The sequence below is a fragment of the Oreochromis niloticus genome, linkage group LG7 (assembly GCF_001858045.2).
Source record: "Oreochromis niloticus isolate F11D_XX linkage group LG7, O_niloticus_UMD_NMBU, whole genome shotgun sequence".
Lineage (NCBI taxonomy): Eukaryota > Metazoa > Chordata > Actinopteri > Cichliformes > Cichlidae > Oreochromis > Oreochromis niloticus.
The window spans coordinates 3,674,939-3,695,459 of NC_031972.2; the positions used below are offsets into that span (position 1 = coordinate 3,674,939).

Here is a 20,521-nt window from a genome sequence, read left to right on the forward strand (position 1 = left end):
TAGCAGCCACCAAATGCAGATTGAAGCAGTTTAAGAAGTATGGCACATATGAGACTGTCAATAGGATAAGCAGCCAGATGATTCAACACCAGCTTTCAATGAGATCTGTGGGGATGAGCCTGACCCCGTGGCCAGTAGAACTAACGCGATGCTTAATTTACAGCCATATTTTTTTGCTCATAGCACTACAAGTTTGCTGATAAAGTGCCGTGTTCAGATGGATAAAAAAAGAGAAAGTCCAGAGTTAGCTTCAGCTGTCACCTCTAAAAATACTGTAACATACTGAAGAGGCAAAGCATCTCTGCCCTGATTCTAACATCAGTTTTACAGTAAAATGACACAAATGTTGCCCAGAATTTTGCAGTTTTCTTGAAGCAGTTTGTTACAGTGTGGAGAATAACTGCACTGGGCCCACAGCACTTTTGATATCAATCCTCTTCTCTAACCTGGCCTCCACTGAAAATAATACCATCCATCTTCAGTGACACTATAAAAGAAATGTTTAGCCTGACTGAGACACAGTATGTTTCCTTTAAAAGGTGAGCAAAATGGCACTGATCAGCAGTGAAAGCTTTGTCTTGGGGCTAATTTGTCTTTTGAAGTTAAAAACCATCTGTGTGTGTTGGTGAGGTGATCTTTTCTCGGACTACCATACTGTCGAATGATAACGCACTCTTTAACAAGGTGTTTTTATGCATTGGGTAAGTGGTAGCCTCGTGTGCCGCCACAAGGCTGAGTTTACAAGTGACCACACAAGCAGGTCACGGAGGGGCCCCAGTCTTTACTGAAAGCCTCTTGGGGGGCCTTTATACGGCCTCTGAAAACATGGAGGATAGGTAGATATGAGGATTAAGTAGACCAGGTGGAGTAGTGTTGGTGTCTTTAGGTAATGCTTAAAGTTTAACAGATGAACAACTGCCACAATTTTACATGTTTAAACTCAGCAGATCATCATTGCTGTAATGACCTTTCCTCCTTTGTCGAGAGAAGTATATGTGGCCCTTTTTCCAGCGTAGACCAGCGTAAATGTTTTCTGATATCTACATTTCGAATTGATGCCAAAACCTACAACAATAATTGTGCAGCACACAAACAGGTTTATATAACAAAACTGCAAAGGTTAACTTGTTGAATAATCAGTTTCAATCAACTTAAAATTGACTACCCCATATGACTCCAGTATTTCACCACAGTCATAACCCACTGTGAATATAGCAGTATATCAGTATGCTAATATAATATGTCTGTATATTAAAATTATTTCAGTTTTATTTATTTATATAGTGCCAAATCACAACACCCATCGCCTCAAGGTACTTTACATTGTAAGACCCTACGATAATACAGAGAAAATCCCAGCACTCAAATAACCCTCTGAGGGTTATTTATGGAGAAAAATGGCCTCAAGACCAGACAGAATACTTCAAACCAGGCATTTGCATTGCATCATGGCATCATGTCTACCACTGGCGAGTGGAGCTTTTTACTCGAATATCCTTTGAACTGAATGCACTTTCTGTTTCTACTGTATGACAGCTTCAGTGTTAGACTAAACAAGAAGCAAAGTTTTAAAAAAGCCTTCTTAATATTAATAAAGCCTGCACACAGGCCTCTGTGGGTTTGAAACGGGGATAGACAGTATCTGAGGGAGTTCCAGCTGTAACTTATACATTAGCATGATAGGAGGAGCAATTACAAAATAACTGGAGCAAGTTTATAAAAAACCTTGCCTGGTTTAAATTTGTCTGAACTCCTACTGAAGGTCGTCTTCTTGGGCATGCCCAGACAGCTCCCAGTGTGGCTGCTATATTCAGATCACTTTGTGGAAGTCCAGTTCTAACATTTACTCTGTGGTTTCAGCACAGATCTCAAACTCATGCAGAGAGCAAACCAACTTCTGCTCCATTTCCAAGCCTGAAGTCATGTCAGTTGAGACCAGGACCATACACACAGTTTTTCCTGATATGGATCCCAGAGGCTAGGATCAGATAGTTAATCAAACTTTAATATTGTTTACAATTTTGGCTTCAGGTGATTATTTAGTGGATAATTCTGATCAATGGTTGTAACTGAGTATCCATACCAGATATTTTTGTTAAATACCAAATCAAGTTAAAATTGATTTGTCTTCTTAGAAATTACGATTACCAGAATTTTAAAGATTGTGTTATGGAGCATATGATTTGAGACTGCATATATACAATTCCTAAAAATTTTAATTCCATTAAATTCCATTCGTATTGCTGAAGATATTTTGCTCCAGGTTTTGGATTTTGACTTTTAATGTAAAGTGGCTAAACCTCAAAATCTGCATCCACTTTGAATCAAATTCATTGTGTTTTTGGGCTAAAGTGGCTCTCTGCAGACTATCTCTGAACAGCACAAGCAGAAGCAGCAGCAGAAGTGAAGTGACAGCTCCAGGTGGCCATGGGGGGCTACAGAGAGGACAAGAGGCAGAACAGCAACTGTTGGCCCAAGGCCGGCAGATAAATAATAAACCAACTGTGAGCTGAGTGTTGCTTGTCAAGACGAACAGAGAACAAGAAGCGATGCAGACGGGGGAGGAGGGCAGCAGCTTAAACCTCTGCACTTGCGGTTTGGCACAGATTGATCAGGCCGGGATTTTTGATTAAACAGATGTCACCATGAATATATCAACTTTTGAGTAACACGATATGGATGTTGGTGGTGTAATCTTTGGATCAGCCACAGTCACACTACTGCAGAAATTCTACACGTAGAGAGATCGTTCCCTTTGGTAGTGCATTTGGTGCACCAATTCAATTTGCCCTGGGTCCTCAAGGTTTGGTTTATCCAGTGGACATTGTCATGTGACGCACAGTTAGACCATTTCTGTGACTTTAAACAGTATAAAAAACTAAGTGGCCCATTAGTACAGAAGATGGAAAAACAAAATCTGTTTCTTTGAGATTCAAAGCCATAAGATGCAGTCTAATCCACATGTGCCTGAAGCCTCTGTCCTCATAGGAAAACTGGGACCTCTTATACAGCAGTGTGCCGAATGACCAAGTGACACGATGATGGAGTGAGATGTAGTAAGAATGACATTCAGCAACAGCCAACAAGAACTGGTAGCAATGCTAAGTGGGCGGGTCCCATCTTATTATCTTTTTTCAACTTTGCGGTCAGGAATTGAATCAGCTATCAACCGGATCAAAGGATACCACCGACTGACATATGACTGGGTGCGTTACCAATGCAACGAGGTGCTGGAACCTCTACTGCCGACCAGCCTGCCGCCACAGAGCGATGGCTGATGAGTGAATCCCTTTATATGTGTGTGGAACAATAGGCACAAGTGCTAGGACCAAGCAGACCCGGGGACTGTGCCAGAAACTTTGGAGCTCCCATGGTATCAGTATCACGACTCATGAGTACTTTCAGTTTTAGATAGATCTACTGTGACAAAAGGACAAAACATAATGATGAAAACATAGAAATAGCTGTAATATCATAAACTTCTTATAAATATTAAATCACTTATTAAATCTCTAGCAGTTTGTGGGCTTTATACAGAACTGTTGCTCAGAGAGAGATGACCAGGAAGACCAAGCTTCTGATTTACTCGTTGAACTGTTTTCTGGCCTCTTTTTAGAGACCAAAACAGTTACACTGAGGGCAGAACATGAGTTTTGTTCATAGCTTAGCTGAGCTCATTGTCAGAGAAAGGGAAGAACTTTGAGATCCCCTGGAGCAGATCTGCTGTTCTAGTGAAAAGGAGAAGGTTTCAGTTGTTTTGGGCATCAGGATGCATCCTTGCCCTTCCTTTAGAGGCTTTCTGGGCCACGGCCAGCTTAGAGGAGACCTCAAGTAGTAGGAAAACTGTCTGCAGAGGTCACACACTTGCTGACCACAATTCTACGTGCATCTCTTCAAATGCAAATCAAGGCAAATATTCAATCAACCAATCACACGGCAGCAACTTAGTGCATTTAGATGTCAAGGTGACCCGCTGAGGTTTACAGTTTTTTCTGATGGCTTGAGCACATTTTTTGTAACTATTGGCTATCTTTGCAAAACTCTACACACAAATAAGAAAACTCTTCACCCAATCAGCAAAACATTGTAGTTTTCTTGTAAAAGCGAATAACCTTTGCTTAACTCACCACACCTTTGTAAAAATGGTATTTTTGTATCAGACAGTTAACACAAGCCATCAACTTCAAGTACTGGTGTTTATTCACACACATCAAAACAAACACAAGTGTTTATTTCCAAGTCAAAACGAAATAGTAATTTCACTGAGGAAAAAAAAGAAATCAGTCTACATTGTGTCATCTCTGTGGATCTGACCACAAAATTTCGTCTACATCACATGAAATGTCCTCTAGTCCAGCGGTCCCCAACCTTTTTTGTGCCACGGACCGGTTTATGCCAGACAATATTTTCATGGACCAGCCTTTAAGGTGTCGCGGATAAACACAACAAAATAAAACTAGTACTGGTACCAAAAAAAAAGAAGATTTATCCATAACACACGTGAAAAGACCCAGGAAAAGCGAGTTAACGATAAAAACGATAACAAAATAACGCTGAAAACCGATAAAAACCCTGAAAACCATACATTTCACACCTGAGCCTCAACTCTCGCGGCCCAGGACCAAACGACTCACGGACCGGTACCGGTTCGAGGCCCAGGAGTTGGGGAGCGCTGCTCTAGTCCAAGGCACAGGGGAAAATGTCTTCTGGAATTTTACATCTATGGTATTGTTGTGTTTCTCATTAGCATGGCAGTGCTACAGATCTTAGTGCAAAGTGACTGTACTAACCGACTCTCATTTCAAAATGTCCTTATGATGCTTGCTACAGTGTAGCGGCTCGAGTTAGGCTGAACCCGTTGGCCAGCTTCCCTCAGGGTCACTTCATGGTTGATTACATGGTCCACTATTGTAGCTCTGATGTCATCAGCAGTTCTATTTCTTACTCTTCTTACCCTTCCTCTCCCCCCTCCTCGTCCTCCTCTTGCTCTTCCTTGTCCTTGTTGTCCTCTTCGTCCTACTTCTTCACCTCCACGTCCTCTTCCTCGGCCTCCTCTACTTCTCACTCTTCCTGCTCCCTCCATTGTACTCCACACACACAGCTTACCTGTATTATAGTGCTTAGGCTGATTGCAAAGTGAACTAATTATCTAAAAAAGTTTTCACATGTGACAGTGTTCCAGACAGTTGGCAAAATAGTGTAAATAATGGCCATAAATGTGTATAGTTTTGCTAGGAGTGTGTTGATCCTTTGCAAATTGAGTGTAAAGCAGTGAGTTGTGTTTACAGTTCTGCAAAAAGAGTGCTGTGCAGTGGATTGTAGCTACAGGTTTGCAAAGTGTGTGTTACAAAATGGCAAACTGAGTGCAAAGCAGTGTTTGTGCTTTTAGTTTTGCAAACTCAGTGAGTGGTTTTGCTATAAGTAGTAATAGTTTTAGAAATTGTGCTATGAGAATCACAGTTAGGGTTTAAGCATTCAGAAAAAACTGTAAATCAAGCATCTGAGTGGGGAAGAAAGGTGATTTAAGTGACTTTGAACATGGTGTGGTTGTTTGTTGTTGTGGCAGAAAGGCAGGTCTGAGAAACTGCTGATCTTCTAGAATTTTCCCTCGCAGCCATCTCTGTTTACAGATAAAACGCCAGAAAATAAGAAAAACGAGTGTCAGTTCTCTGGGAAACCTGTTACGTTCAAATGGTAGGGTTATATTTCAGTTTTGTGTTTGTTAAATGCTCTGCTGTGTCACTGTGTGAGACGCATCCTATAAATATACAACTTGGATTCCCAGTTATTTTTATCCAGAACATCATCAAAGGTGTGTGTGTGTGTGTGTGTGTGTGTGTGTGTGTGTGTGTGTGTGTGCGTCTGTCTGTGTGTGGGTGTGTGTGTGGGTGTGTGTGTGTGTGTGTGTGTGTGTGTGTGTGTGCGTCTGTCTGTGTGTGTGTGTGTGTGTGTGTGTGTGTGTGTGGGTGTGTGTGTGTGTGCGTCTGTCTGTGTGTGTGTGTGGGTGTGTGTGCGTCTGTCTGTGTGTGTGTGTGGGTGTGTGTGCGTCTGTCTGTGTGTGTGTGTGGGTGTGTGCGTGTGCGTCTGTCTGTGTGTGTGTGTGTGTGTGCGTCTGTCTGTGTGTGTGTGTGTGTGTGCGTCTGTCTGTGTGTGTGTGTGTGTGTGTGTGGGTGTGTGTCTGTCTGTGTGTGTGTGTGTGTGTGTGTGGGTGTGTGTGTGTGTGTGCGTCTGTCTGTGTGGGTGTGTGTGCGTCTGTCTGTGTGTGTGTGTGTGTGTGTGTGCGTCTGTCTGTGTGTGTGTGTGGGTGTGTGTGCGGCTGTCTGTGTGTGTGTGTGGGTGTGTGTGCGGCTGTGTGTGTGTGTGTGTGTGTGTGTGCGTCTGTCTGTGTGTGCGTCTGTCTGTGTGTGTGTGTGTGGGTGTGTGTGTGTGTGTGTGTGTCGGCTAGATAAATCCAGTCAGGAACCAGTCTGGACAGGATGGTGTCTGTACAGAGATCATGTTTTATTCATCAGGCATATTTGTTCATGTATCTTGTCTTCTCTTTTTGCACACATTAAATGCAGCACATGATGTTTTAGTTAAAGGATTTATTTTTATTTAGCAGGAAGTGAATAACTTGAGATTGTCAGCATCTACTACACTCACGCTGTGACAGCTTCAGAATACACTCACGTTTACAGCAAACTGCAGTTACTACGGAACAAACAGAACACGTTCCTACAGAAAACCTGGAATTTTCTCTGATAACCTGCCATTTACAATATCTCTCTACAGTAGAAACTTCCTACTCCCCAAAACTTTCAAATTAAAAGCCCTAGCATCAGTTCACAAGGCTTTTACTATGAAACATTAGCAAACTGCTCAACTACCCCCTCTCACCCCCAATAAGTCACAGCAGATGGTTACCCCGGTTCTGTAGGAGGTCTTTTCCTCTTAAAAGGGAATTTTTCCTTCCCACTGTCACCAAGTGCTTACTTGAAGGGGGTCGTCTGATTGTTAGTCATTACCTTACAATATGAATCGCCTTGAGCTGACTGTTGTTGTGATTTGTCATTATATGAATATTCTTTTTTTTGGGGGGGGGGGGGGGGCATCCACTGCTGGAGTATATTTCCTGCTTTTAGTTCAGGAAATATAGTGTGTATATATTTTTGAAGTAATACGCTGAGAAAAGCAACCTTCTATAAAAACGAGAATCATCAACTAAAGAAGCATATCATATTTTCTCTTTCTTTGTGGACCAGTGAAGGAGCTGTGAGTGCTTAATAAATCTAGGCTTCATTCTTATTTATTTCTCCTGTTTATTTTCCTGCTGTTACAAAGACAGTTTGTATCTCTGAATTGTACAAAGTATTCCCTGTGAGCTGGCAGGCACATGAGTCACCTCATCAGCGAGAGAGATTGACAGCTGCTGCTTTTGATGCTTTGATTTGACAGCCAATCACGTGTTGGTGATATAAAAGGATTGACGCTCGAATTGTGACACGTTCCGTCTTAGAGGGTGAAGCAGCTGGGTGACGTGGAGCCCACGGGTTACAGGGGAGCGGGGGGTTCGGGCAGCTCTGTTGGTGTTATGGTGGTTGTTACCCCCACACCACCTTCCACTTTACCCCCCTTCCTCCAGATGCCCTATGATGACAGAGGCCCCCGCCATCGGCCACACCAGGACACTTGGCATTGATGTGAGTTGTCGGTTCTCCCCGAGACCGGAGCGTGCCAGGCGACAGCTGCAGGGCTCAGGGTCTCAGTGCATAACAACCCCCTCGACCAAAGAACATCCCCGCCATCCCCCCAAACTCCTCCATAACACTCCATCCATGCCAGGCCACGTGGGGCAATGTCCTCCTCAATGCGGCCATTGTTGTGCTCAGGGCTGGCTAAGCCATGCATATCACAGGGATGAAACCCCCTCCTCACATGCATACACACACATAGTGTTGGTCATGAGTGTGGTGGTGTGTTAACACGAGGGCAGAGATGATGGACTGGACTTTGATAGCTCAGCAGCTGCTGGGGTGGGAGGCAGGCAATTCATTATTCAAAATACACAAAATTGTGCAGAACGATAATATGTTGACTTTAAAGTGCAGACGTTCACATAAAGTAAAGTGCGCTCATTAATGACTCTACTTCTAAGACTGCTCTAGCTCATCATCTATACCCCCACCGGGTAAAGGTATATGGTTACCCGTCCCTAAACCTGGTTCTCTTGCTCTTTTCCTGTTAAAAAGGAGTTCTTCTTCCCAACTTTCACCAAGGGTTTGCTCATAGTAGATCATCTGATAGTTTGTATCTTTTTGGCGTTTTATTTCATTTTCAAGCTTTGTCACTTTCTTAAATGTAAAACAGCTAACAGTAGGTTCAAAATCCATTAGCTATGATCATAGCTTGTGATATACTTGAGAAGGCTGCTTTTTAATAAGACAGCTTCTGCCCTTGAAGAATTGGACAATAAGACAGGTTTTGTATCCACAAAAGATTAAACTGTACACTGGCCAGGATTTCGTTGGACAGCTGCATGTGGAGAAAGCCAGGCAGCTACAACGGCCTGAAAAGGCAAAAGCACAAAAGAACCGAACTCTGAACCACTGTGTGTGTGTGTGTGTACCATGTTTACACATCTTTTTGGGGACCAAAAATTGGAAGTTTACTATACCTGTGGGGATCAACAACCATTATGGGGACAAACTCCCCATCCCCACGAGTTTGAAGACAGTTTTGAGGCTCAAAATCTGGTTTTAGTGTCAGGGTTAGTAGGTTAGGCATTCATTTTTGATCGTTACAGTTAGGGTAAGCAGCTAGGGAAAGCATTATGTCAATTAGATGTCCCCACAAAGATATGAAAACATGAGTGTGTGCGGGGCTGGGTTCGCTCAGCATGCTGGGCAGAACTCACAACCAGCTTATGTTACAGAGATAAACAGAGCTTTTAATTATAGCACCTGTGCATTTTCTGCATGGAGAAGTAGGCTGAATTTTACGAAAACTTTTAATAACGTTTTGGTATTACTCTGTAAAAAGGAATTTTACCAAAGCAGAATAAGATGAATGGATGGATCGGACTTCATCTTGGCACAGGATGTGCTTTCCTCGTGCCCCGGCCAACATATTTGTGACCCCACAAACTGGTAACCTGTGGGAAAGAAACAGGTTTCTTTTTTTTGGGGGGGGGGGGTTCTGTTGTTGGTGCATTCTGGAGCATTTTAAAGGAATTATATGACAAATGATTATGGCTTAATTTTAAGATAACTATACAGTCTATCCCATGAGCCTTTCCAACACACCAAAATGAGAAAAATTCTCAAATCACTGGTTCCCAATGGACCTCCACAAACCAGTGGATGATGTCAGAACGGTTTGGAGCAAACTGCTGTTTCTTTAAGTGAATGAAACTCACACAAAGAATCTTGACTGATTAGCACTGATCTTACGTATGTGGGAAGGTGGTTACGCAACTGCCCTCTTCCTGAGGACACCGCCTGACCTCTGACCCCATGACAGGATTTGATGAGCCCAGTGACGCTGTGGCATGTCACACTATGTGCCACATCAGGTATCACATGTCCAACTGCTGCTGGCAGGAGCACGGTTAGTATGTTTACAGGTCTCCTTCACTGGATCCCTTATGATGTGTTTAAATTCATCAGGCATGATGAAAATGTAGGTCTCACTGTAAATTATTCAATGCTACGAAGACAGGATAGAGGCAGTTGGTCCAGATCGCTTACTTTACTAGACTGTTTAGCACAGTCTTGGAACGTGAGAGGACGTCCAGGGAATTGAGACGTGTACTGGTACTGATTTTCAAGAAAAAGGTTCATGTGCAGAGCTTTAATAACGGCAAAGGCTTAAAATGAATGAGCCAAACCATCGAGATACAGGAAAGAGTTGTTGAAACTAGGTTAAGGAGAGAGGTAATGATCAGTTAGCGGTAGTATCTTTATGCCGAAACTTCACTTCCTGTTTGTGGCTCTAGAGAAAGCATGTGACAGTACAAAGCGAGCAACAATGGCACTGCATGAGGAAGAGAATCATGTGAAGGTGATGTAAGACATAAGTGAGCACAGCGGGACAGTGGTACGAGTGACGGATGGGTTTGAACACTCTTACATTTATCACTAAAAGCATTTCTAACAAAGCTAACGGTAGCGAGGACCTGATTTTGTGCATTTTTTCTTGTTCTGAACTGAATCTTTTCAACTCTGAGATGGCCGAGTGGAGGGCATCTGATGAACTGACATGGAATGTGCTGAAGTACCTTTAACGTGCATTCTTTTTACTGACCAGCAGGGGGCTGCAAAAAACAAGTGTGACCGCATAATCACATGCATCTTTTAGAAAAATGACCTGCTCAGAGCTTTCTTGCTCTGTAAGCTCAGTAGCTGTTTCCTGATGACTTTGTGTTCTCTGTAGTCCTCTTCAATACATCATGATGTTAATTTTGTTTCAAAATTGATGGTGAAAATGCTCAAATTCAGACTTCAAACACTGAATTTAAATTTGGCCCAGATAACTAAAAACTGTCAAAATGATGCTCAGTCAAAGTGTTGTGTTATTTCCTGACAACTATTCACACACAGTGTGTGTGTGTGTGTGTGTGTGTGTGTGTGTGTGTGACACTAACTGTGTGATTTACTCTCTGCTCTGACACTGAGAACAAACTGTTACCAGATCTTCAACACCACCCAGAGGACCTGAAACCCACCTAATCAGCACCTTTACACACACACACACACACACACACACACACACACACACACACACACACACACACACACTTGCAGAGTGCTGAGGCAAGCCCCAGTGAAGATTCTAAAGCCTGATCCATATCTTCATGACACCTTCACATGCTTAATTTTTAGTTTGTCTTTTGATCAGAAAATCCTCCAGAAAGTGAATTCAGATATGCTCAGTGGCGATCACCAGCATTCGTACATTTCTATAGGTGTCAAGCATTCACACATGTCGATTACTTTGAGGAAGGATACACTTCCCCTCATGCTGCTTATACATGTGTCTTATATAATCACACAGTTGTGTTTCTGTTTGTTGTGCTTGGTCTCTCAATCTCCATCTTTACTCTCCTCTCTCACCCCTCACAGTGCAACTGGTCACAGCATCCATGGCCATAAAGCTTTTAACAAGCTTATGATGAAAGTCCTGAGGATGACTGCAATGCAAACAGGGTATCATACAGCTGATCGTCCTGTTTTCCTTTCTGGGGGCTCCACGTCATCACTTTGGTTGAAACTGAGTCGTCCTCTTTACTTTCCTCTCCGTCCCTTCACACTCCAGCTGAGCCCAACAAAAAGCTGGACCTCCCTGTGCTTGGTTCTGCTGCAGATCTCCTCCTGTTAGAAAGGAGTTCTTCCTCCCCACTTTCACCATACTTTCTCATAGTGGATCATTTGATTGTTGACGTTCTGTCTTTAGTATTGTAGAGTTTTTACCTTGTAAAATATAAATTTCTTTATCTTAACACATAATAAAAGTGTTTCTTTCATTTTTGTTGTTTGTGTTAGCCATTAAAATATAATACGATGAAAGATGCTGTCACAATTTGTGGTCATCTTCTAGGAGAAGCACTTTCTTTTAACACCATGTAAACTGTCCAGCAGATGACAACACTAAATGAGACTTAAAATGTCTTCTATCTTTCTAGTGCTATGCTTTTTCACTAGAGGGAGCTGTTGGCTCATTTTCTTTTCTTCTTAGGGTCGGGTACATGCATAAGAAGAATGCTGAGGCCATTTTGCATGCCTTGACCTTCTTTCAGGTTGATTATTTCAGCAGTCTCTTCCCCTGCCCCAACCAAAATTTCATTCATTTGCTTCATTTTGATCAGACTCTGCTGCCAGGGTTTGAGAAGTGACCTTGTGACCTCTTTTAGCCTCCTGTTCTGGCTCACAGCATGTTTCTGAATTGAATTTAAGACTTAATATCAACTTTAAGGCTTTTATGATCCAGCCTGTGTGATCTGTTCCTGAGGTGAGCCCCAAAACTGTGAAATGACCTGCCAATACAAATCCAATACACAGCCTTAGTGACCCCTTTAAAAACTCTTCAGGAAAACACATTTCAATCCGTCAGCCAGATTCTTGATTTTTTCATCTGGTTACATTTCCATCGTTTCTGTATTTAAATACCTGCTTGTGTTTATGTGTTTATCTGTAACTCTTTTTGTAGTGGTTGCCCTGAGCTTATTTAAACAAAAAGACTGTGACAGGAAAAAAAACTACATCCAATAACCGGCAACTATTTTTAATCCAGTGTGACTGAGCCATTAAATAAAATCTGAGGCTGAATCTGAAGTTGTTTTAATAAAATTACCCTTCATTATTTTTATCTCGCCTCTGAAAAGCTTTTGCCAACAGTAAGTTGAGTCATGACGGACACTTTAAAGACAAGATCAGTGTCGCTTCTTAAAACACAGAGTGGACCTGATGCGGTCACAGCAGTTAAGGTTTGGCTCTTCTCTGACACTCTGATCTATTGATCACTCTGTGGTTATTCTTGTGACTCTGATCAATAATTAATGGGCGTCTGGGAACTGTGAAACCACCAAACTGCTGCCAACAGACCTGCACTTACAGTTCACTTTGATTTCTCCACCTGAGCACCTGCTAATTCTGCTCCTGAGGGGTTTTTACATGAACCGAGATGACGTCTCAATGTTGTGAGGAGCATTAAACTTTTGAAGTGAAGACACTCGCCCAGAAAGGAAGTAAAAACAAGTTGCAGGACTCTTAATGTGAAAGTCAGGATGGGACAGAATTGTGCAGCAGGATGAACTGCGACTTCAGACTGACTCAAATTTCAGATTGATATGAGGCGGACAAACTATTTAGAGAGCCAACATGATGTGATATTTTTTGCCTCCCCTAAAAGTTATTTTTACTTCATGTCACCTTTCACAGTCAGGAGCACTAAAGGAGTCAGGAGTTTTAATCTTAAAATAGTTTAGCAGTGTTTAACAGTGTTTATGTGTAACATAGATAATATTTTAGTTAGGCTGAAGAGTTTTTTGACAAAGCCGAACTAGATGAGCTTCACTTGAAAATAACAAATCTTACATAGAAACCGTCTGGAGCTGGTGTCTGACTGTAGCCCCAAAATCAAACTAACATGTTTTTCATCAGGCCTTTAGGGCTCTTTATTCATTTAGATTGTTCAGGGTGGTGGAGCTTACACATAGCATAGCATTGCACATATCCATCCATCCATCCATTTTCTTCCGCTTATCGAATTCAGCCTACCCCAGCTATCATAGGGTGAGAGGCAGGGTACATACTGGACAGGTCACAAGTCTATAGCAGAGTTAACACAAAGAGACAAAATGTTCACATTCACAGCTCTGGGCAATTAACCTAATCCCACTAACTGCATGTCTTTGGACTGTGGGAGGAAGGAGATAAAAACAATGTTTACAACAGATCAATTTTCTAAGAATTTTGCACCTCTTTTTGCCTTTTCCAGTTGTGGAGATAATGTTGTTGATGGGGTGGGATGACAATGGTGATATAATGGTGAGCCGTAATTGGTCAGCAGCTTTACCTCTAAGTGGGTTTTTATCAGCTTACTGAAGGTTTAAAGTCTTGGTGGATCTGGATCAGATGGTAGAGAGAAACCTTGGACTGTGTGTCTCTGTGTGTTTGGTTTAGCTTCATGACTTTAAACAGTGTCAGTAAAATGTAATTTATGTGAATGCTTGAGTGTGGGGTTTTTGTCAATCAGCTGATTGTCTCTCTGTGTGTGTGTGTGTGTGTGTGTGTGTGTGTGTGTGTGTGTGTGTGTGTGTGTGTGTGTGTGTGTGTGTGTGTGTCTTGTTAGCTGCTCTCTCTCTTTCTCTCTTTGAGCAGCCAAACTGAACCTGTGCTTTTTTTTTCTTTTTCTACAGCAGCTGTGATTGGTTGCTGGGGAGTCTGTCTCCACAAATTGCTCTAATCCTCTCTGATAAAACAGAGCCTGCATCCAATCCCCTGCTCCAATCCCTCCCCACTCATCTCTCTCTCTCTCTCTCTCTCTCTCTGTGATGCTCTCGTCCACGAGGAAGAGGAGTTTTTAATCCAAGTGGATTACGCCACAGATTGGGCGACAGGGAAGGCAAGTGGCTGCAGTGTCTTCTGCAGACAACCAGCTTTATGTTTTCTTTAATATCTGCAAGGTGGTGAAATGAGCCCACTCACTGTTCCTGGTCCCATAAGGAGTAACCTGGTGGAACTTGCTACAGTGGTCCTTCCTGTGGACCATCGGATGGATTTGTAACTCTTTGTCCCGGTGTGCAATGATTTTGAGTCTCTCTGGATCTTTTGGAAGTTGCTCTGACGAAGATGAGAGGCTGAAGCAAACAGAGAAGATGCTGGCAGCAGGACCAGTTTATTTAGATGTGATGGAAAGAGTTCAGGGTGAAAAGTCTGTAACTATAAATGTCACCGTTTCCTGTCTTTAGCCAACATGAGGAAACCATTTCCTACAAACTCTTTATCATCTTCTTGAACATTCAGAGCTTCTCCCAGTTTGAGAATCTGCCTTTAAAGTCTGAGCCGCGAGGAGCTCCATGTCCGGACTTCAGGGATACAGGATGGAGAGTATTAATGTGTTGGGAATGAGGAACCTCTTGAGGCTGATGGGAATTCTTTGCCTTTTGATCACAGCTGAGGCTCAGATGAAGATCCCACCTGAGACGTAAGTGCACAGTGTTTACTTCTCATAAGCTCTGCAGAGGGTTAAAAGGTTTTTTAAAGGCCTACATCATTTTAAGATAGTAGATATCTTTGGAAACCCATGAATGGGAAAGCTGAAGGTCATTCACAGTTATGGTAACATGACTGACATGTTAAGATGAACACATATAGAATATAGTAAGCGTGTAGCTTGTAGAAAATAGTCCTTATTTATAGTCCTGGGCTTATTCCAGCTTCTGATAGTCAACTCCCAGAGTGCACTGCGCTTTCATGGAGGTCCTGAGAGAATAACTGTGTTTCAGCAGGCTGTTTTCCCTCAGGACTCCCTGAAATCTGCTCTCCACTGTCTTTGATTTTTGCAGGTGTGACAGTTAAAAGTGATGCAACACTTCTAAAAACTCAGATTTAGGAAACCCAAAACGTTATTGTAAGTCAGCTGTTCAACATGGGTCACATAAACTTGAGTACAGCATCCAGTTTGGCCAAAAAACTGCAGTAACTTTGTTATTAGGTTCTAAGCTGTGTAGGTTTTTTGTGTGGTTTATAAACCTTTTCTTTTGTTAAAATAATAAATATATTGCTTTGCACATTTTTGACTACATACTCCTGCTCTCCTCTATGTGTGGGACCTGTGAGAGGCGACTGGAAAAATAAGCAAGGAGCAGAAATGACCTTCTTTGGAAAATGCCTGGTCTCACTCTTGGAGAGAGGTTGAGGAGCTCATAATAGAAATGCTGCTCCTCTACTTTGAAAGAAGTGAGTGGTGGAGGTTCAGACATCTGACTAGGATGCTTGTTGGATGGGTCCTAGGTGAGAAGTTTCAGACATATCCAGGGCAGAACCAGGACTCTGCCTATCAGCTGACTTTTCAGCAGCTTGAAAAGGTTTGGGAATTTCTGCATTGATTGTTGCCTCTGCAACCCAGATGAGCAGGACAATATGGATGAATCAAGGTTTTCTAATACATTTCTATAAAGTTTTCATCATACGAATAATCTCCACTATAGCAGACTTCTGTCCCCCAAATTTTTGTCTGATTTTGAGTTTCTGGTTCAAATTGTTGTTAATATGTACAGAGGAGGTCAGGAGAGAACTACCAGACTGAGTGTCTACATGTGTAAAACATGCTGGAGGCTTTGTTTGGTTTGGGGCTGCGTTTCAGTCAGTGGTGTCTGAGATGTTTCCAGAATTTATGGAATTAAGAACACAGATTTTGATCGACCAACACCATCTGAAAAGCATCTGATTGACAGTGGCTTCATTTTTCATTGTGACAATTATTCCAAACTCTGCCAGCGCAATAAAAACACACCTGGATAGAAAAACACACTGGAATACTTTAAGCCATGGATTGGCCGCCCCAGAGTCTGGACCTCAACATTATCAAAGCAGTGTGAGATCATCCTGACAGAGAGCCGGAAAAAAGGCAGCCAACGTTCAAAAAGCTTTGAACATCCTTCAGGAATTCCAGAGAACGATTCCTGAAGACTACTTAAGGAAATATATAAGAAAGCTGCCTAAGAGAGTTCAGGCTGTTGAAGAATAAAGGTGGTCGTACCAAATATTTATTTTCAAGCTCATTTAAGTTGTACCAACTGTGTTTTTCTCTTATACACTGTTTGTGACATGCAAAGCTCTTGCAGTTTGTTTACCTACCCAACATGTTTGTGGTTTTGTGTTGTCTGTTTTGCTGCCGTTGAAGCTCATTATCATGAATCTGTGAGGCAGTTAGAGAGCAGCAGCTCCCTGCAGCTGCAGTCCTGCATGGCTGCAGCTTCCTCACACGCTCCCTCCTCACCATCTGTGGGCCAGCATGGCTCGCTGGCCACGGTCACCTTTCCAAGCCTGACCCACATTCTCCACCAAACCGCCATAGGCCTGGACAAACAGGGCCACGTCACCTGGCTACAAATGCACCTAAACCCCTGCAAATCCACCTCAGCTGCTGTAACATGCAGCGCTAAAGAGGCAGAACACTCAGTGAGCGGTAACTGAGGTAACACTATACTGTCAGACTTTCTCGCAGGCCGTCACAGAGGCAGCACCAACAAAATGAAATAAGAAGCTGCAGAGTTCACCTTCACTGGCAGTTCTGACGTAGAAGATCAGGCGTGTATTTCACACACAATAGTAATATTTCTAGGATTTATTTTATTTATTTTGCAAGATTCATGTAAAGTATCGATGTATTGAACGCTTTGTTTTTCATCCAGCTTGTTGTAGTTGTCATATTTTACCAGCCTGCTGCTGCTTGGTTGCGTGCTCATGCATCCATGCATGGATCAAAATAGGAAGATGCTGTGCTGATGTAGTGACCAGTTCTGCCTCATTACTGGTCACATTAACATTTGACCAAAAGTGCTTCACTAGATTAAACTGACTTTTTTTTGTCCATTATGTAAAGTTTGTGTTTCACCTGTGGGAGTGGCTTGTTTGTTGATATTGGTGATTAATGCCGTCTGTTGGCTGATTTGAGCTAGTGTTGCTAACTGTGATTCTATGAGATGGCAGATGAGGTTCACAGAGGCAGGAGCGAGTATAAAAGTCTTGTGCCTTGAATCCAACCTGCACACAGTCTACAGGCTGTTAGAGGCAGCCGGGAAACTCTCGGAAAGTCTTATTTTTTAGTTGCGTTATAAACACTTAATATAAAGCAATAAAACAAGTATTTAATGTAAGTGCTGCATCGTGCACAGTTACCTGTAGCTTGTCTCCAGGCTTAATCATAAAGCTGTCTTATCGGTTGTGTTACACAAAACTGATTTTTTTTTGCCATACATCAAAACGATGAGTTAGATAAGCAGTTAAAAAAAACCCTTGACATCGCTCCAGGTCACTGTCTGGACTGCTGACCTTTGACCTGGTTGTGAAATGAAATGATGGCTGTGTATTTTCTGTCAGTCAGTCTGCTGGGCAGATCACCCTCGGCACAGGGGATTAGCTGAATAGACTTCAGAGGTGATCTTGCTGGAGGATTTATTTTGGGAGCATTTTTAGATTGAATTGGAGACGGATGGGAGACCGTTGCTTTCATATATGCTGCAGCATTTTTAGGACTCTTAAACCTAACAGTGAATATAGAGTGATCAGCTGGTACTGTTAGAACTCTAAATGTGAGAAAATAAATTGCTTTATAGGGCTCTGCCCCCTCAGACTCATACTGGAAGCTGTTTTCACACGTGGACTGCAGCCCAGAACATTTCTACACGTTACCCAACATCGACGCAGGCGAGAACAGGTAACTGTCCAGTAACTGCACAGCGGTATGGCGTGTACTCACCTGAACCGAAGAGCGTACTTCTAGTTCTTTTTTGGACCAACCTGGTTTTGCCAACATTGTCTGGAGTTCATGACCTATACAATCAGACTTTCAGTAGCAGGAATACCAACCCAGTATCTCAGTTGCTTCCATTCACACCTCTGAACACGTGAAATACACTTTAACATTCTTATTTATATTTTAAAGGCTCCCATGCCTGGTAGTACTTATTTTAATGTATTTTAAAATTTTTTTTTATTATTGGAAAAGGCTAGTAATTAAAATTATGACGTCTTAAACAATGTGTCAGAAAGACGAGGCAACTCGAAACAGATGAGTTTACAGGGATTAATGAGCACTACCCGTTGTTTGTTATCAACAACTCCCAGATGTTTGACATGTGACATTTTAAGTTTATAGGCAGTGTAGCTGATTCATTTATTATTTCTTTTTTTCAGACCTGCCACAATTCGTATTGAAAATGAAAACATTTTTATGTTATACCAGGTAAAAAAATGTCAGAGTAATCATTGCTATCTGTTCAGTGCGAAGCTCTGGTAGGAGTGTTGAATAAATGAAGTTTATAGTTTCGATCAGTGATATCAGTCAAATGATTTGGAGACAAGGGTGCTGACAAAAACACAGAAGGTGGAGATAGAGGGGGCAGAGATTAAGGTAAGATTTTCCTTGGGAGTCACTTGGATGGACAGGATTAGAAATGAGTATATCTGCGGGACAGCTCAGGTTGGAGACACAGTTTAAGAGTTGGGGCTGAGATGGTTTGTATATGTTCAGAGGAGGGATAGTGGATACGATGGAAAAAGGATGATGTAGATAAAGCTGCCAGGCAGGAGGAAAAGGGAAAGACCTCAGAGATGATTCAAGCATGTGTTGATGGAGGACAGGATGAGCGACTCAAGGCATGAACACCAAAGGCATCGTAGACTCTAATGCACAGCCAACTGATCAAACTCAAGAACTTTATTGTTTACAAGAAGCACTGATTTTAAAACACAGAATAACTTCCATGGGGGAATTTCTCTAGGATAGAGGACACTGGCAAAAGGCGGAATTCCTGAGTTTCCAGAGATGCACTTAGACGAAGGTTCACTGGGGGAGAGGAGAGCAGTATTAGATCCAGAAGGCTGGGTTCAAGAGAATAAAGGACTGAATGTGCAGGCTTACACATGAGGGTTGTTGGTAAGATCCAGGAGGGGTGCAGACCCACACTAAACACAGAGAAGGTCACAAGGAAGGGTTTGAATACCACACTGAAAAACAGACAATTGGGCAAAGACTGGATGTGTGAGCTGGTTCTTAAATACTTGGAGACAGGAAAGTGAGCAACAGGTGTGCAGGCTGGTGTGCGGGAGATGGTGGCACCTCCACCCAAAGGTAGAGCTCTACCTGCCCAACCCAGCCAAGACCTGAAGAAGGAAAACAGGAGCGAGACAGAAACACAAGGAAACCAGTGCCTACCATGACTCCAGCTCAGTTTATGAGTGTTCATCATCTCTCTGAGCTCAGATTGAATAATTTGGGTTGTTCTGCTGACTGTTACTCATAAAATGTTCCGGGGTCAAATTTATTATTCTATTCATGGTGGTCAAAATCTGCCATCGGTGATATTTAAAAGAGTAAAGAGAAAAGGGACAGAAGAGATCCTTACAGGGGTAAACACAATTCAAACAAAATTATTGTTATTTTTAAAATTTTATACTGTCAAGAGTTCTGGGATTAAAGAAAAAACAGATAAAAATCTAAAAAAAAAGGCTAAGCATTTTGTACTTAAATCACATGATCACTGATGACATCGGGAGCTTTAACAAACTACAGTTTTGGCCTCTCTTTGCTGCTGAGAGTTGCTCATATATATAATAAGACATGTGCATGCTGGTACATTTCATAGTTTAAATGATTCATCAAATTAATCCAGCACCCAGAATTTAAATAAACAGTAATTAGCTATGTCTATAGCAGAGCAGTGTGTCTTACATGGGTTATTGTCAAACCTGTTACAAGCCCACAGTGTATTTACTGTGTGTGTGTGTCTGCACTGAACTTAGAGGATTAATGTCCAGAACAGATGGAGCGTTACCCTCCTCTTCAACACATGCTGGGAAAACTCTCTCTCGTCTCTATCTGTCTGTGTGAAGTGTCGTGAACACTGCTGACTTCACACTGTCTTCATTACGTGTGATTATTCATCACCTGGACATGGAATATTCTGATGATGTTTTTCCTCAGAATGGTTAAAGTGAATGTTATTCTCCTAATCTCCAGACTGGTATTTTTGCTCTCCAATTCCAGGAGTAACTTTGAATAATTCATAGTCTGAAATGGGCCTTCAAGTCATCCTGTGTCTGAAACAAACTGTTTAGGCAGTGTTTCTGGATCTATGTGTGCATCTATGACATGATGGAGCTTTAACCAGCCTGTGTGCATGGCCTTAGTTCACAATCAGTGATCATCAGCTTTGAGACATGGCTGAAATGCAGAAACCATGACAAAGCTTCCACTGGTTTTTACAGATGGTTATAGTACTTCACTCTTCTACAGCTCCTTCCTGTACATATTT

The 20,521-nt window shown here is 42.2% G+C and overlaps 1 protein-coding gene across 3 annotated transcripts in view; it reads left to right on the forward strand.

Annotated features, from left to right (window-relative positions):
- Positions 1 to 2,533: 2,533 nt before the first annotated feature.
- The window catches only part of LOC100700975 (voltage-dependent calcium channel subunit alpha-2/delta-4), a 99,923-nt gene continuing 81,935 nt past the window's right edge, over positions 2,534 to 20,521 (forward strand). For 2 of the 3 annotated variants that reach the window (XM_005449251.4, XM_005449252.4), the window contains exons 1-2: positions 2,534 to 3,373; positions 13,898 to 14,685. In XM_005449251.4, the coding sequence (XP_005449308.1) occupies positions 14,558 to 14,685 (128 nt within the window). In that variant the 5' untranslated portion in view covers positions 2,534 to 3,373; positions 13,898 to 14,557. The remainder of the gene's footprint in view (positions 3,374 to 13,897; positions 14,686 to 20,521) is intronic. The other variant, XM_025908974.1, reaches the window with a different exon arrangement.